Source organism: Mustela putorius, unplaced genomic scaffold (assembly GCF_011764305.1).
Source record: "Mustela putorius furo isolate JIRA1106 unplaced genomic scaffold, ASM1176430v1.1 tig00000275_pilon_pilon_pilon, whole genome shotgun sequence".
Classification (NCBI taxonomy): Eukaryota; Metazoa; Chordata; class Mammalia; order Carnivora; family Mustelidae; genus Mustela; species Mustela putorius.
Window position 1 is genome coordinate 27,628,238 of NW_025421341.1, and position 18,520 is coordinate 27,646,757.

General features: G+C 35.9%; 1 protein-coding gene across 3 annotated transcripts in view; it reads right to left on the reverse strand.

Annotated features, from left to right (window-relative positions):
- CUL3 (cullin 3) overlaps nucleotides 1–18,520 on the reverse strand; it is a 91,395-nt gene that overhangs the window by 17,858 nt on the left and 55,017 nt on the right. For 2 of the 3 annotated variants that reach the window (XM_045078788.1, XM_045078789.1), the window contains 7 exons: nucleotides 11,925–12,085; nucleotides 10,829–10,943; nucleotides 8,704–8,932; nucleotides 5,666–5,811; nucleotides 4,748–4,924; nucleotides 3,013–3,183; nucleotides 2,348–2,455 (listed from right to left, as the gene is read on the reverse strand). In XM_045078788.1, the coding sequence (XP_044934723.1) occupies nucleotides 2,348–2,455; nucleotides 3,013–3,183; nucleotides 4,748–4,924; nucleotides 5,666–5,811; nucleotides 8,704–8,932; nucleotides 10,829–10,943; nucleotides 11,925–12,085 (1,107 nt within the window). Of the gene's footprint in view, nucleotides 1–2,347; nucleotides 2,456–3,012; nucleotides 3,184–4,747; nucleotides 4,925–5,665; nucleotides 5,812–8,703; nucleotides 8,933–10,828; nucleotides 10,944–11,924; nucleotides 12,086–14,833; nucleotides 14,840–18,520 lie in introns of those variants that run through there. The other variant, XM_045078790.1, reaches the window with a different exon arrangement.

Here is an 18,520-nt window from a genome sequence, read left to right on the forward strand (position 1 = left end):
ATAAAGTTAGAGAAAGGTCTGCTTGAGGACTGGTGGTATTTTAAAAGGACTCAAAGATTTCAGAAAGCTCAGTATTTGTTCTGATTATTTTGCCACTTGTCATCAAATGTTCCTAATGCAGATTAAGGCTTAAAAAGACTCACAGTTTAAGATACTTAGCATAAACAATTATAAAAAGCCAGCAACTACAGGCAAATAATGGCCTTACAGTAAGTGGAAACTGCAAGCTGATGAACAGATATGTAACTTTGAGAATCTTGATAAGCACTCTATTTACTGCAGTTAACAAACTATTAAATAAATATTCTACCATAGACTATAAGATATACTTGGGTTATTAAGATAAATGAAAAATTCACAAACTTTATAACAGAAAATAACAAAGGCAAACAGGATCTGATAAAATCATCATGCTAAACAACTAACCCACTCCCCTTTTTTAAAATGAGCAACAGTAACGAAGTGGTCAACAGTGAACATCATAATTTTCTTATAAAAAGACCTTCACCGATCACAGACAAGGTAATTAGACACTTAAATATTGAAGAGTAAGACTGTTAAACCCATCCAGGAACATATCTCTTACAGATGGTTTATTTCAACAATATATTTACTCAGACCAGGTTGTATCCCTATAGCACTTAGTAAGTGTAGGATTAGTGTAAGAAAAACATCAACAGGAACAATAATGCTATCACATGAAAATATAATTATATTAATGTATCAGATAGCATCAAGTACAAATCTCTAAACTATCTAAAAAAGAAAAAAAGCATCTAGGATAACCACATTATACACTTCATGCCCAAGGTTTCTATTTGTCACAGACTTGTATCTTTCCTGCTCTCAGCCCTTGTCCACAATAAACTTTTATGAGGCAAATTATGTTAACTATTTACAATGGGGAAAGACCGGAATGAGTTAGAATGCCTGCCTACACACACACACACACACACACACACACACACCCCACCCCACCCCACCCCACCCCCATCTATTTCTATAGAATTAGGTATTTTCGGGCATCTATTTCTATAGAATTAGGTATTTTCGGGCACCTCGGTGGCTCAGTGGGTTAAGCCGCTGCCTTTGGCTCAGGCCATGATCTCAGGGTCCTGGGATCGAGTCCCGTATCGGGCTCTCTGCTCAGCAGGGAGCCTGCTTCCCTTCCTCTCTCTCTGCCTGCCTCTCTGCCTACTTGTGATCTCTGTCTGTCAAATAAATAAATAAAATCTTAAAAAAACAACAACAAAAAAAGAATTAGGTATTTTCACACAATATGTCTGTGTTGAGACTGGGAGCAGTTTAAGCGATGGTTTCATACCTTATTATCAAAGGAATGGGGGTACCCTGGGAGGCTCAGCTGATTAAGCGTCTGACTCATTTTTAATTCAGGTCATGATCTCAGGGTTGTGATCCAGGCCCCTGTCAGGCTCTGTGCTGGGCATGGAGCCTGCTTAAGATTCTCTCTCTCCCCACCTCTGCCCTTCCCCACCAACGCCCCCTGCCCTGCATGCTCTCGCTTGCTCGCTCTCAAAAAAAAAAAAAAAAGAGAGAGAGAGAAGAAAGAGGAATGACCTCCAATTTTTTAAAATGGCTGTTATAAGTCTTAATTATGAAGTTGTATATGGTAACTTGTGAAAGAAAACTTTTAAAGAAAAACCTGTGGAGTTCTTTAAACTTAAGGTGAAGCTGAAAAACAGTTAAAAAAAAAATGAAACAAAATTCTGAACATTAAATTCTCACAAAAACCCTATGGACTCCAAAGCCATGTAAGTTGTAGCTTTACTGCCCTTCTGGGAGTTACAATACAAAACCATATTTATAACACACTAATGTCAGCATTTTTATACCCTTGTTCATCTCTCACAGGCTCTGAGAACATGAGACCCCTTTATGCTGATTGTCTTACAGATGAGAACACTGAAGTACATAGAGGAAGGTCAGGTAACAATTCTACGATCTCACAATCCTAGGGGGTAAAGTGAGAGGAAGAGTACTAACTAAACGGAGCAAGCTTGCCCAGGCCCTGTCTTCTTTCCACGATCTATAATGGTTATAAACAGTGGGATCATTCTATTAAATTTTCAGCACATTCCCTCAAGTGGAGAGGATAAACTAAGTTTTAGGAGAATAAGAAAAAAAATTTTAACATTAACAGTTAAAAAAAAGGAGGGGCTTATATGGGGGAGAATAATTTTTTAAGGTATAAATAGACAATACAAATATTGCCACTAATAGTATTTAAAGAAATGATACCAGCTCAGTTTAACTTGGAGGAAATGCCCATTACAAAAGACTTCACAAAGATACATACACATAAGTAGAAATTAATGGAGAATCTTACCCCAGTTGCCTGTAGATGCTGCCTGAATTCATCCATAGTTGTGTTTGAGATGCTCATATCCCTAAACATTCCTTCCAGTTTTGAAGTGAACTGACATCCGCATTCAGTCTGTGGAAGAAAAATGCAAATATACAAAAATAAACAATGGATTTTTCTATATGCAAATATATAAAGTAAATTCTTCATGTAACTGACAGCCTTTCTAAATCTTTCCAATAGCTGCACTATGCCTATGGCTACCAAATTTCAGTGTGTTTAAGAGTAACCCATGGATTTTATTTTAAAATGCAGGTTCACACTCTTTTGGGGATCCCAATACACTCACTAAAGGCATGGAACAACCCTCTGTGTTGAATAGGCAGCTCAGGTGATATTGTGAAATCAAACTAAATGGTGATACTCCTTTTCCTGTATCCCTCACACTAATCCTCCTCCCCCAGATCTCTGTGAATGTGTCCTGCCACATCAAAAGGAATTCCAGCAAACTACGAATGTCCTAGAACCTAAACAAACTTAAGTGCAACATGCTCAAAAAACCAAAGCTTTATTAATGTACAGAAATAACCATTTTAAATCAATTAAATATTTTCTAATCACATTGTGGCGTTCAATCATGTGATAAACATTAGTTAGGGGCACAACATTCCAGCTTATACACACCTTACCTTTAACTTAGATATCATATTTTTTTCAGAGTCATCAGAAACACTTTTATTTGTGAGAAGTCTCCTTGCCAAGTGTTGTTTATAATAACGTTCAAATACATCTTTTTCTTGCATAAACCTAAAAAGGACCATTGCCTTATCCAATATTGTTTCTACTTCTTGTTCCGTTAGCTGCAAAATCAATGAAAAGACAATTTATTTACTATAAAACTTTAGTTCTAAAAAAATAGCACCACAGTTCATCTGCTGTTTAAAAACAGGACAGGGGCACCCAGGTGGCTCAGTCGGTTGAGCATCTGATTTCAGCTCAGGTCATGATCTCAGGGTTGTGAGACTGAGTCTGCATTAGGCTCTGTGCTAGGCTTGGAGCCTGCTTGGGGTTCTCACTCTCCCTTCTCCTTCTCCCCTACCCACCCCCAAAAACAAAAACAAGTAAACCATGTAAATAGTCTGGTTCAGATGTTGTCAGGAGGGACCTAGTTTGAGAACGTGCCTCTTAGAGGAGCACCACTCTTCTACATCCTCATCTAGTGCAGTATGGATCAGGGACTGGAGTTCCCTTCCCTAGAGGACTACCACTGATGGAGCAAATAAGGGGATACTGGCTGGATTAACGGATCACTAAGAACAAATGCAATGAAAAAAAGTTTTTTTTTTTTAAAGATTTTATTTATTTGAAACCAAGCAAGTGAGAGAGAGATCATGAGCTGGATTGGAGGGTGAGGGTCAGAGAGAGAAGCTGATTCTCCACAAAGCAGGAAGCCCTACGTGGGGCTCAATCCCAGGACGCTGGAATTGTGACCTTAGCCGAAGGCAGAGGCTTAACCAACTGAGCCACCCAGGTGCCCCTGAAATGAAATTTTAATCACAAAAAAGAATCTTACAATGCTTTTTTATAGCATTTAGGCAGAAACTAAAAAGTAAAAGACAGGTATTTTCCTATCAGCTCTTCTGTGCAAAGAGAAGAGTAATAATTGGTTATTTAATTAAAACTAAAAAGGCCTCTGTTCTTTTAAATAAGAGTAAAATGATATTGTAGCAGATTTTATTAAGCATACATTTAAAAATATGAAGACTAAATGAATGTTCTTTCCTATTGTGATCTTCTTGTTTGTTTCTTCATTGTTATAATTGTTATGGCTGACTGAAAACCTATGGCCATTTGCCGTTTCCCCTTCTGTTTCACATACACTAAGATGAAGTTAACAAGACCAATGTATGTGTGATCACAATATGCTTAATTTTTCTTTGCTATAGTAATAGTAAGCTCCAAGATCCCAGATACATAATAAAGGCTTTCAAACTAGTTTCTGGTAGCAACTCTAATCTACTCCTTCACATTCTTGGTATCCAAGTACTATTGTTTGATACGTAACTCCCAGAACCAGATGACTGCAAGCAACATTCCATGCTATGATAGTTGTCTTCTAGTTCCCTGTTATCTCTACAGCATATCAAACCCTCACAGTCCACAGGCTGTTGAACAATTGTGGCTGTGTAGCTGTTTGGTTCTGATGTAAATTATACATTAAGTGAAATGTCAAAATACTTTTAACCATTTCAGATACCTTAAACAATCCTTTTCAAACATCACAGCACAAATTTAAAGCCAAAGCAAAGGAAGAGGCTTTATTTCATACCTACAACATGTCCTATTTTCGTATTTCCTAATTTTATATACAATTTTAAATCTACAAATAAAACATAATGTGTTTTCAAATGCTTTAATACTTACCCCTTTGACTCCCTTCTTCAGCTTATCATCAATAAATAATGAGAGGTATTCAGGGGACCTGGAGTTGAGGTTGAGAAAATACTCAAAGTCACCCGCAATAGTTTGTTTAAAGAGCCGGTCATTATTGAACGATTCCTGGAGGAAGCGATCAAACCTACTCTTCAGATCCAATAAGCCCTTCCAAACAGAAACAAAGAAATTCAGGATACATTATATAATAATTTTCTTTTTATAAACAATACACTTACTATCAGGTATATTTATCTAATCTTGCTGGTAATAAATGGGTGCATGCGGTATTAAACTTATAGGTTCTGTATTATTATTTTCAAGACTTATCTAAGCCCATATTAAACATGTCAGCAATGAGGGAAATAGTCCATTTTCCATTTATGTATTACTCTATTGAAGATGAACTAAAGAACCTCTGTGCTATTTCCCCACAACAACCTTCTTTGTCTTGATTGAGTAAAGCCTAAAAAAATCAGCTTTAAAAAGCAATTATTTAAATTGAAATATGAAAAACTTGAGGCATAATTTATTCATAGTATTGCTTAAAAACACAATATTTTCAAACAGAAAGTATTTAACTGAAAATAATTACTTTTTTCTCATACCCCAAAGTACAGAACACTAAAGCATATAAAAAAGTAGTGATTTCCATTCCTGAAACAATTTAAACAAGGTCTTCATCAAACAGGTTAATGAATGAAAAGTAGCAGTTTGGTTCCCTGATATAAACATACATACTTGACAAAATCCTAAAATATTTAGGATAATTACATATACTACATTTTTCCACTGGGAAAATTAAGAGTAAAAAATACAAAATACAGCTTAGGAAAAGTGAACTTTTTATTAGCATGTGTCAAAATTATTTTATCACAGACTTAAGGAAAATCTTCTGTATTCGCTTACCTGGATATAGTCAACAGGATTCTTTCCTTCGCCTTCCTCAGAAACAAGGGCTTTACCTTGCTCCCTCAAATAGGAACTCATACACTCACACATTGTTTTCAAGCCATTTGGCACACGACTAAATAACTTGTACATGCAAGCGAGGTCTGCAATCAGAAAGAACATACAAATTAACTACATTAAGAATTAAGAAAAAAATGTGAATCTATTTATTCTGACTTGTGAATTTAAAGAAGCTTACTTTTCAACTTTTCACTACCACTTGCTGATCATGTAAAAAATTACCAAAAACACCCAGCAAAATAGACAAAAGGAAAAAAATTAGGCTAAAGATTACTATTGCAACTTATGAAATACAGCTTTCAGATAAGATGCTTTGAGGGCATCAATATGTCTGAAAACATTTTACTTCACATGGAAGACGCCCATACAGCATAATAAAAAAGCCACACAAAAAAATGAAAACTGCAGCTTTGAGTTCCTACACAATTCCAATCTAAAGTCCAGTAATAATACACAGTATCTATCAAAAGAATAATTTCAATTATTGTGTTAACTAGTAGTCAACATAATAAAAACCAATTAAAAATCTTACAGATATCTTTGGGTATGTCTATCTCAAAGTTCAAACAACATGACAATAAATAAAATAAAATATACTAGAATTTATTTCATTACACACCATGACAAAGTTTATATGAAACTTTTAGCATATATTCCTATTCCTTAGTATTTCACTCAAAGCAATCCCTAGTATTTACCAGGTGATTTCCTAGGCCAATACCTATATTTTAAAAAGTGGTTTATCTCACTATATTATTCTTATTTAGAATGAGTAATTCTGGATTCTGTCCATTTTTTCTATTATTTTTTACAATATTAAACTGCTTTCCTATTATGTCTGCTGTTTCTCTGAAATAAGAACTTACCGAGACTGTGTCAAAACCATACAATGATATAAAAAGCTTTATAATAGAGAACTTTTGAAAATGTAATTAGAATAGCAGTTTCTAGACTGGGGGCTGGGGATTTTTTTCTTGTAAAGTACCAGAGAGTAAATACTTTATAGACTTGTTGGCCATATGGTCCCAGTTGCAACTACTTCAGTTTTGCTACTGTAACAAGAAAGAAGCCACAGATAACACAGAAATGAATGGGCAAGACTATGTTCCCATAAAATTTTACTTAAGGACTCTGATATCTAAAAATTCATTTAATTTTCATATGCAGTGAAGTATTATTCTTCTTTTGATTTTTCTGCCCCCCTAACCAAACTGATGGTGGGCCACATTTGACGGACAGGCTATAATTTACCTCTCCAGGTCTTCATTTTAACAGTTATTTAGAACTTAAAACTAAAGTTGCATATATTTAAAAAAAAGTTAGATCCAAGCTTTACAAAAAGGGCTTCTAAAATTTGTTTCAGTGACTTTCAAAGATCAAACTGTATTAAAAGTTAAGTGTTCAGCAATGTATGTCCTAAAGTAAACTATATACAGCAAATCTTACAGTTTCACATTTGGCATAAGTTATAACCCCCCAAAAGTAATTTTTTTGAAGATTTTATTTACTTTGAGAGAGAGAAAGAGTGCAAGCAGGAGCGGAATCAGGGGCAGAGGGAGAGAATCTCAAGCAGACTCCACAGTGAGAACGTGAACCCAACGTGGACTCGATCCCAGGACCCTGAGATCATGAATTAGCCGAAATCAAGAGTCAGGTGCTTAACTGACTAAGCCACCCAGGCATCCCAAGAAGGATCTTTTAAAAGGTGGGGCACCTGGGTGGCTCAGTGGGTTAAAGCCTCTGCCTTCGGCTCAGGTCATGATCCCAGGGTCCTGGGTTGAGTCCGACATTAGGCTCTCCGCTCGGTGAGGAACCTGCTTCCTCCTCTCTCTCTGCCTGCCTCTCTGTGTACTTGTGATCTCTGTCAAATAAATAAATAAAATCTTCAAAACAAAAAAAAAAGGCAACATTCTCTGGTTTAATCAAATAAATTTACATACAACTTTCAGGAAGAAATAAGTAGAAATATAAGCATTTCAAAACACAAAGCAAGGACTACACTAGAGGAAGCACAGAAAACAACCTCCTTTCCCATCATCTTACTTTTTCTCTCCTCTTACATCCCTCCTCCCCTTTAAATTGTTCACTTAAAAATTGTTTTTCATTCCCTGTCAAGCTCTTAACTTCAACAGGCAATATGTGTTTCTTTTATAAGTAGTAGCAAAATGCCACTAACATATCACCTAAGAAGCAGGAAAATAACACGAGTACCATGTTTGTTTATTTTTTAATAGCAAATCAGTAATTTCCAAAGTCACAGTTTTGAAGTAAAAATTCAGAAATTAAAAACAAGGACAACAGTGACTATTACTTTTACTTATAATTTCTCATAGGGAAATCATAAAATACTGTTTTTAGGAAAAAAAGGGTAAAAACCCAATAAAAATAAATGCTACAGTTATCTCAAAACTGTGTACCTTTACTTTTATAAAGCAATTCTTCTTTCTCTGAAGTCTGTAACCTCAAAGTTCCCAAAACCAATCTACTTAATCTATCTGAAATGTCACATGAAAGACATTATTTTTCCATTTCCAGCCCCCTTATCACAACTCACTGCCAAAGGAAAGCCTACAGAAATTTTATGATTGGAATGTCACATTAAGAAGAATCACAAAAAAAAAAATCACATAGAGACTATGGAGCAATGCTGAACCCTAGTCTCTTGTACATTAAAAAAAAAAAACCAAACAGGAATATTAGACCTTTGGGCTAAGAAAAACAAAAAAGTGAGAAGACTAAAAAGAAAGATAGGAAAAAAGAGCCATTCAATTAACAAGAAACACCAAAAATCTTCATTAATAAAGTGTAAAGCTTTACACTTAAACCTCATCAAAGTAACAATTAATAAATTAATGACACACATAACTTTAAGACTGACATTTAAATCTATTTTAATTATAGGAAAATTTTTAAAAATTACTAAGAACCTGGCAGAATTATAAAGATTTAACTGTATTTCAATTGCTGACACTTACCTTCTGTCTTTCCATTTTTCAACATATGTACTAGCCCAGAATTTTCCATTTCTACTATGGTTTTCATGTGCTTGGAAATGAGCTCCCTCTCAACCACCTTTACTATTGGCTCTTCAGTTGATTTGTCAAGGCAGTGCATCACCCGTTCTATTTCTTCATTAATTCTAGCTTCTACTTTCTTTATATATACTGAAGCACTGTTTTCTGCTAAAAATTTCTGGCTTTCCATCTGCAAATAAAAAGCACGTTTTTTGCTTTTTTTTTTTTAAACAGAGAAGCAAAATGTGTTTCTTCTTTTAACTGTGTTTCTATAATTATTTATCACAAGCCAAGCTAAATATCATAAGCACTATTAACATTTTATAGTTTATCATACATATCCACATAGTCTGAATTATATCCTTGAAAGCACTTATCACATAAGAGACATCAATACATTATCCTTAAGCAGTGTTTTTTCAAACTTTGCCAATGTACTTCAAATAGCAGAAAAAGCAAGCACATGCCATTACGGGTCAAAAGTATAGAATGAAGTAACTGACCCCAAATCAGAGTGGAAGTGTCTTTTTTGACTTGTTTTATGTATAATTAGAAAGACTCATAAATGTTTATCATAGTTCTGCTGACATACTGCTAGTTATGTTAAGTCCAACTGCCACCCCACTCCCAATCTCAAAGGAGTTATGTGTGCACACACACACTGAAGTTTGAGAAACAGAGTTTTTAAGTAACTCTTAATCTTGTCTGCTAACACCAGCCTTACAGAAGTTCCACTAAACTGTAAATATTAATCCGAATTATCTTAACCTATATGATAGCAGGACTAATCAGGAATTAGCATATAATTAGCAGGAATATATCTAAGATTTACAAAACAGAAGACCTCTTGATATAAACTATGTATAAAATTTAATAATACTTCCCACTTTCTTACAAAAAGTAGTTTTAATCCTTGAAAATAATACAGTTTCTAAGGACATTAACACACCAAATAAAACTCTTGGTGAGACCATGTCTCCATTCACTGTTAAAAATAGTATGTATTATGTATATATGCACATTCATACACATATCAGTGCAGCACATTTTGGAATCTTGACAATTAATCTTCTGCTGGTACATCTACAAAGTAATGAAGGAAATTAAAACAAATGTAAAGGTCAAAAATGTTGTCAAATACATCTACCATTAGTTGTTACATTACTAGAAAATATAGCCTGTCTCCTATAAAATTAACAGTTCATAAAGGAAGGTCCAGGCTCACCAGTGCAAGCCCCAAAGGTCTTCCTGATGTGCAACAAATGAATTAAAAAAAAAAAAAAAAAAAAGGGCAAGTCCATTCTTTGTTTATGTGTAAATGACACCAAAACCTGAGTTCCATCTTTAAATACATCCAATGGCTCTTATGAATGACCTATACTGAACTATTAAGAAGTATTCTAACTTTGTATTCATTCATTTCTTAAAAAGCCTACTACTGGGAGTAAAATCTTTCAGTGTTCAGCTAAGTCTGTTTTAACACTATAAAGCTTATCCTACTGTAATTGAGGTTTTCAGGAGGATGCCTTGTTATCATTATCTTACTTACACTTAGATTTTGTTAATTTCATTACAAATTAGTATTAGTTTAACTTCACTTTTAGCAATTTAGCTAGTTCTGGGTTGTTATACTGCAAAATTCCTAATTTCCTCATCAATAGTCTTTAAAATATATATATATGCACTATGAGATCATGCACATTTCTGTACTTATTTTACAAATAACTTAATACTACCAAAAGCCTGAAGAGTGAGACTTTATTAGTGATACACTGCCTGTGAATTTATGGTAAATAATTTATAACATGTAAAGATAATAAAATATTATAGTTATTTCTAAGTTTGTATGTTATAACACATAATTTAAAAAATTGTGTATGTAACTCCAAACTCTTCCAATTTTTTTTCAATGGGTTTCTTCCCTGGAATGTGAGCATGGGGAGTAGGTGTCTGAAGGTATTTTCTGTACCTACCCTCCTTCTCAAACGGCCTTAGGAGAAAAGGGTCAAATGTTCAAATCAGTAGCTATGTTCGGTTACTTTGAGACTATCTTAAAAAAGCACTTATTTATATCTACACTGATTACCTGAAAAAATTCTGCAGACATTTCCAAAAAAGGAGCCTCAAAATCTTCTTCATAGACGGATCGTCCTTCAAGACCTAAAATCATTAGCATCTGGCAAGCATTTCTTATTGCGCCTCTGTCAAAAGAAGTTAAACCACCTGATAATCAAGTTATATTAAAGATTCAAGTAAAAAAAAAAAAAAAAGGCAAGAGAAGTAGCTAGAAAGACCTTAAGAACATTTTTTTATATCAAAGTGACCCAGCTCCCATAAAGAACTCATTTGTAACATAAGGATTTAGAGTAATTTTTAATCCAAAAGCGTATCTTGACTATAGAGCCATTTATCTCAAGTTGTCCTCATACTGTTAGAACTTTAAAATCTGAAAGAAAATGCACTTAAAATGTCTAAGTATTTCTGTGCAGTTAAAAAAACTATCAGAAAGCAGTAACGAGAGAGGGGAGGCTATACTGCTTGACACGGGTACAATACGCAGCTACTCTGAGGCATTATAAATTTTTTTTCCTAATCCAAAGGCTTTGAGGAAACCCTGCCCAAGCACCAAAGCTGAAATAAAAAGAATTTTACAAGTCTTCCTCTATTGCTCTGAGTGCAGACACACAGAGAAAGCAGTCTTCCATGCTTCAAGCCGTTCTAGCTGCAGTGTCACAAAAATGATACTGCAGCCATGCAAGAAGGGGAGACAATGTGACCTAACACAAGGGGCATGGGAGAGTTGAGTACATTATGTTCAACACTTTTCTTCAAATGTGTTAAGAACGAAGGCTAGCCTAAAGCCTTTTAAAGAGAAAGACAAAGGGAACAAAAAATGTTATCTCACACAGTAAAGAAGAACAAAATGCCAGCATAAAAAAATACATGAAAAACCAAAAGGGAAGACTAATGGCTGATTTGTTTTTTTAAAAGTATATTAAATAAAAGTTCAGGATGGTCTCTTCTAATAATAGGCTATGTGCTTTTAAGTTAAAATCTAGATAACTTTATTAATTGTAAAAATGTTTTTGAGGATTTTCATTATGTCCTAGACGGTAAATCGGTTCTCAAGATATTAACCACTAAAAAAAACGAAACATAAAAATATAAAAAGATGATTATACCGATCTACAACTTCTCCTTTCCGCTCTCTTGCAATCATGTCCAATAGCGTTTGTCGTAGGTGATCCCTAATACACCCATAACGTACAACTTGATCGCGAAAAATAATTAATCCCAAATTGTAGACATTCTCCACATTATTTTGTTGTACATATACACGGTCCTGCAGTGAAAACAAAATCATAGAAACATGTGCACAATTCCTGCAAACATAAAAATAATCATTGTGAGCTACAATACAGGAAATAAAATTCCAGAAGCAGCCCATTTTTCAGGTGAGAAACACTTCAAACTATTTCAAGCACCATGGAATTTTTTAGCACCTCCCAAATGAATAAAAGTCAGTCTTTACAGTTTATAACTGTACAATTTACAAACAATTGGCTATAGGTGATCACCCATTAAACCTGAAGAAAAAAAGTGCCAGGGAACCACCACATCCAGGGAAAGGCAGGTGAGCAGAAAACAGAGGAGAAACGTAGACAGCAAGGTAGAAACATTTTCCTTTCTCTCCAGAGCCATACCATGCATGAACATGGTTCATACTTCCTTAAATACCGTACTTAAAGATCATATTCTATGAAGTAAAATTAAGAGCTGAATAAATAAAGATCCATGTAACTTAAGCTGATTGCTTACTGGTAAATATTAAAAGGCTTTAATGCTTGTAATACAGCGGCACTGAGAACTACATAATTAGAACACCTCTAGTTATTGTCATTTCAAACAGATTCCTTGTAGTCCTCTTATTTTCAAGTTCTTGCCAACTTGATTACAGGTATGTCCTCAACTTTATACAGCACATAAATTCCAGAATTATTCGCTATGCAAGTCCTATTTTCTGCATTATTTGAAAATCCATATTTATACCAAAATACACTGGAATAAAACTACTAAGTTTTTAATTCACAAAAGGATTAGCAACAGAATTTCTTTCTGTTCTTAACCAGGATCTCTCTGGGCCTCAGTCTCAAAACTTCCAAAAATTATGAAACTATTGTGTGTCTGCTGGTACATAATACTAGCTTTCACCAGATTCTTAAAGGCATTTATGATCCCAAACCAGTTAAGAACCACTGCAAACTGTGATTCTACAAGTTTTCTAAGGAACACTGTCCTTACATGCAACACCAAGCAAAGCCACCAGGTGAACATAAACAGAAGCTCAACGGTATCAGTGATGCAACCGAAATGGCACGGACCAACAAGGGCTAACTACATTCTCCCCTAGCACCATTCTCTTCATGTGACATCACTCCCACAACCTCCTCCATTCAGCTCCTCCAGGGCACACCCCTCCTGGCTACAAGGAAAGCCACTCTTTGATTAGTATCTTTGCTGCTCACATTTCTACATTCTGTATCATCTTGGCAGAAGCTCACATTTTTAAAATCATGCAACTTCAATAGGTTCAGAATTTTCACAGATGACTCTCTGATAAAATTCTGTTTTTTAAATATGCTTTCGTTTTTTTCCTTTGCATAAAACTAACATGGTGGCCACATGAGGAGCCTGGGTCCTCTTCACAGAGACTCTGGTGTGGATCTTTACAAGAACTGGTGAGTTCCTGATAGGGAGACTTGGTGAACACAGTCTTTCCAAAGGTCTGGGGTGAGACAGCTGTAGGTCTTAGAAATGATATCAGAACTTGGCGAAGGTGCCCAGGATGGCAGTGCAGCCCCTGGCTGAGGGGGAGCAATAGTCAATACCAAAAGCATCATCAGAAGCTTCTTGAGCATGGGCTGAGACGATGCCAGTACCTCTAAGGGCAGGGAGGAGGCATATACTAGCACAGAACCACAGCAGCCAATCACCTTGCATGGGACAGTGTGGCGCTTGTCGATCTTGTTCCCCAATGGGGATACTGGAAAGCTTAGACCAGGATGATGGGACCCTGGATATCAGTGGCTATTTCCTTGTAGCACTTAACTCAGACCAACGTATTCAGTCTAATGTCCGATGGCAACAAATGCCTTGAACCTGGTCTGCTGACCGGCACTGGTCTGCTTTTGCAGAGTTACTACATTGAGAACCTCAGCCCTGAGGGATGACCCTAGGAAAAACTCAATAATCTCATACTCCTTGATGGGCAGAAAGAAGAGAGATTTCCTCTAGGGATCTGATCCCCGTGTCATTGACCAGGCAAGCCCAGCTTGGTGATGGGGATCCACTTCTTGTCTGACCTTGCCCCTGAAAGCTCCACAGCCTTGGACCCAGCCCTATCCCTGAGCAGAGGCTGCCAAATCCTATGAGGAAGCTCTTACCGTCTCCCATTCCAGAACCCATCCCTGGACACTCCAGCAGCACTGGGGTCATCCCCCATTTGGTGTTCTCTCTCCAATAAATTCTTAAGCTTTACATGTCCACCTCAAAATCTTAAATTCTGTGTCTCCCCAACTATTGGGGGGGGGACAGACAGAGAATACAGAGGAGAGACAGAAAACCTTTTTTTTTTTTAAATTTTGTTTATTTATTTGATAGAGAGAAATATCATGAGCAGACAGAGGGTGGGGGAGAAGCAGACTCTGCTGAGCAGAGAGCCCAATGTGGGGCTCGATCCCAGGACCTTGAGATCATGACCCGAGCCAAAGGCAGAGGCTTAACCCACTGAGCCACGCAGGCGCCCCAAGAGACAGAAAATTTTAAGCAGGCTCCCCACTGAGCACTGGGCCCAATACCGCTCTATCTCATGACCCTGAGATCACTACCTGAGCTGAAATCAAGAGTCGATGCTCAACCAACTGAGCCACCCAAGAGCTTCTGCCTTATTTTTCAGCATGAAACAGGATGCACACAATAAAAGCTGACATAAATCTAAACATTTAAAAAGCACCAAGAATCTTCTGTGTTATAAAAATACTCTATTGCATAAATCATTTGTAAATTTGATGTTTACAGTTTTAAACAGTACCATATACAGTATCACTCTCACCCTAAATAATCAAAGCTAGTAACTGGCTGCTTAACTGAACATAGTTGGTAAAAAGAGAAAAACAAATGTACATTCACATATTTGCATCTTAAAAATTTTAATTTAAAACAATACATGTTCACTGAGCTATCAAAACTTTCTTCCATCTTTGAACAAGAATCCTGTGACTGGAGTTCAGTGTTCTTTCTTACAAACACTCTCACCTCATAGCAATTTTTCTACTTTGTTTCATTAAGATGGAGCATGAAAACTAGAGACATTTGTGAAGCAATCTGAATGTAAAAAAGTCCTTCTAGATTATTACGATCCCTGCCTTATTCTTTTAATTACTCATATCTAATTTGAACCAATATTTAGTGACTTGCCTTTGTCAAGTCTTTCTAAAACATTCAATCTAGTTTACCAAAGAAAAAGTTTTATCATTTTTAACACCATTTTATTGATTTACAGGGTATTAAATTATGTATTAATAACAAGTACAACTGACATAAACAGACTTGAAAATAAATACAACTGACTTAGTAAACACAAATAACTGGTAAGAGCAAAATACAGAAGAGATACTGAAAGCAGTGAAACAGCAGTGACAGAATTCTGCATCAGGCTGTTTCACAGAATAGAAAATACTGGTAATTCCAGCAAGCACTGCAAGTTCCAACTCTACTACATGCCTATGGTACTTGTAGGGTGTGGGGGGGTCAGATTAGTATCATATATAACATATATATGACACTAGCAAGTTTAACCTCTTAGGAAACCAAATGTTCTTAAGACAGATGTCAAAAGAATTTGGTCAGATTGTACTGTTTTTCGTAAAAGGGCACTATCTATAAGAATTACAGGACAAAAAGGCACATATAATGTAATCTTCAGAGTAAATTATGAATTTTAGAGTGGAATATTTTTAATGTTTCCCCCTTTTCTGGCTTTACTGCAGTATGATTTATATGCCACTCATTTTAAGAGTACAGTTGTCTAACAATGGCCACAATCTAGTTCTAGAACTATTTCCATCACCCCAAAAAATCCTTTGGGCCCATTTGTAGTCAATACCACTTCCAGTACCCCTGCTTTCTCTCTTTTTCTCTACAAATTTCTTTTTCTGGTCATTTAATATAATTGAATCATATGTAACCTTTCCTGTGTGATTTTTCACCAGGCATAAAGTTGCTGAGGTTCATAATGGTGTTAACATTTATCAGTATTTCATTCCTTTGTAGTGCTGAATAGTACTCTATTGTATGGATATGCCACATTTAGTTCAACTGCTGATGGGTATTTGGGGCTGTGTCCAGTTTTGTTTACTATGAACAATGTTGCTGTGAATGGGTACAATCCTTTGGGGATATATGCTTTCATTTTTCTTGGGACAGATTTCTAGAAGTGGAAGTACCACATCATACGGAAATTACTAAACTGTTTTCTAAAGTGGATTTGTCAGTTACAGCAGATTTTTGAATACAAAAATACTAGATGTGGAGTTAGGAATTCTTCACGTGAGCTCTGGCTGTACCATTAACCTTGGCTATGTGACTTTGAGCAAGTCATTTATCCTCTCTGGTCTTGGGCAACCCAAAGGGACGGTAAACATAATCTCTAAAACTCTAGTATAATTCCTATGAAGCTTAACTCTGATCAAAAATTAATATATGTGAAGGATCAAGATATACTTCACTATCATTTTTCCCTTTCTATTTCTGTTGCCAGTCTCCCTCTTTCCAATCCTAAGCACAGTGATGTGGGTGAATCTATAACCCCTTGGCCGATAGTGCTGTCTAGCTCAAGTCCTCTGGCAAAAAGGCAGAAAAAGGGTTGGTTGCAAATGATGAATTCCTCATATATATTCTGTATGGGAAGAAACAATGCTTTAGTAAAGGAAGCCAGGTATGATGGGTACAGGTGGTTAGAGTGTTTGAGTAGGGCAGACAACATTCATATCCATGGAAGATGACTGGAGACAAAAGAAATACAGATGTAGTATAAGATCTAAACCTTTGTCTTTTAATGTGAGACTCTCAAGGTGTATATAGTGAATGCAATTAAATGACATGTAATATTAAGAAAACCTGTTACCCCTAAGATTTGAGAGTACCAATAAATGGACAAGAGAAAACCCACAAAATATGTGTGGCTATTTAAACCAGTAATAAGTTATTTATATTAAATGTTAGATATGTATGACTAATTACCACCAAGCAAAATAAAAGACATACATGCATATACTCAAGTGTTTATATGTACGTATGTTAAAGAGAAATGCACACACAATAAACTTGTGATCTGCACATGATATATATTAAAATATTTACTAAATAAACATGCTGAAATCTGCTATTTCTTGCTTACTGGTATTATCAGAAGGAATTCAGCCTGTGGGTACACAATAGCATTTTCCTAATAGATTCCAACAGGAAAAAAAAATAAGTGGCTAGGGGTGCCTGGCTGGCTCAGTCGGTGAACGTGTGACTCCTGATCTTGGGGTTATGGGTTTGAGCCCAACACTGGGTTTATTACTTAAAAAATATTATAAAATAAACTCTTAAAAAAATAAGTGGCTGAGTTTATGTAATACAATAATGTAGTTCTAATTATTTAAATCACCATAGGACTTTTATTGCATATATGTTTCTAAGTGAATATTTAATTTAAAAAGATCCAAAATCTCACCTCTAGTTAACCTCTAACTAGCTAAAAGAACACAACCTCAAAGGAAGGACAAGATGAAATCATCCCAAAAGAGAGAAAAAATATTAAAGAATAACCTAAAAGCAATATTTTAATTTTAGGCTTTTTAACCAAAATATAGTTTGTATGAATTCAACAGGAGTCATTTACCTATTGAAGAAAGCTAAGTAGAGACAGAAAGTTGGTGGTTGCTTCTATTTGCCTTTTTTAGAGAAAATACACCACTTTAAATGTATAATGTTCTAAAAAACACGTATGAAAACTTAATGTCTGAGTCAAACATTAGATTTACTAAAGGGATAGGAGTTTCATTGCTACAGAGATAAACTCTATTTTCAATCTCTATTTATGATTCTCTCTCAGGGTTGCTATTCCTAGGCCAAGCAAACCTACAACAAGCAATCTTCTTCACAAGCTAAATGAACCCAGAGGTGAGGAGGAATAAATAATGATGGGACTATCTCACTGGCCCTGTTTTCATAAACCTGGGGAAAAGCCAGGCTGCTTTTGTACCTGCAACCCAACTGCTACCCAACACACTACCTTACAATAATGCTACCCCTCTTACTTCTATCCCTAGTCTTGAAAGAATACTTTTGCAAGGCCAACCTCCCTGCCAAGAACAACTATAAAGGCTAGATAAATTATAAAGTACCTGTTTAAAAGCATCAACTAGGGCAGGCAGGCAGGTCTCTAGGAACTGAAGTAGAGAGATTAGAGTCTTTCTTCCTCTGCCACAAAAAACGGAGACCTCAACCAACCAAAAGATTTCCACATAAATCTTCAGCAAATGTCTACTCATGACCTACGGCTCTTCACATTACCAGTCGACAACAGGACATCTGCCTACAAGGTGTTTGGCCCCACAAAGCCACAGATATTACTACTCCCACCATCTTGAGAAATATCTGCCTTCCCCCCTTAACTGATGAGTTTACTCAGTTACCAAGATGCTAATATTCTTAGAGATACCAAGACATG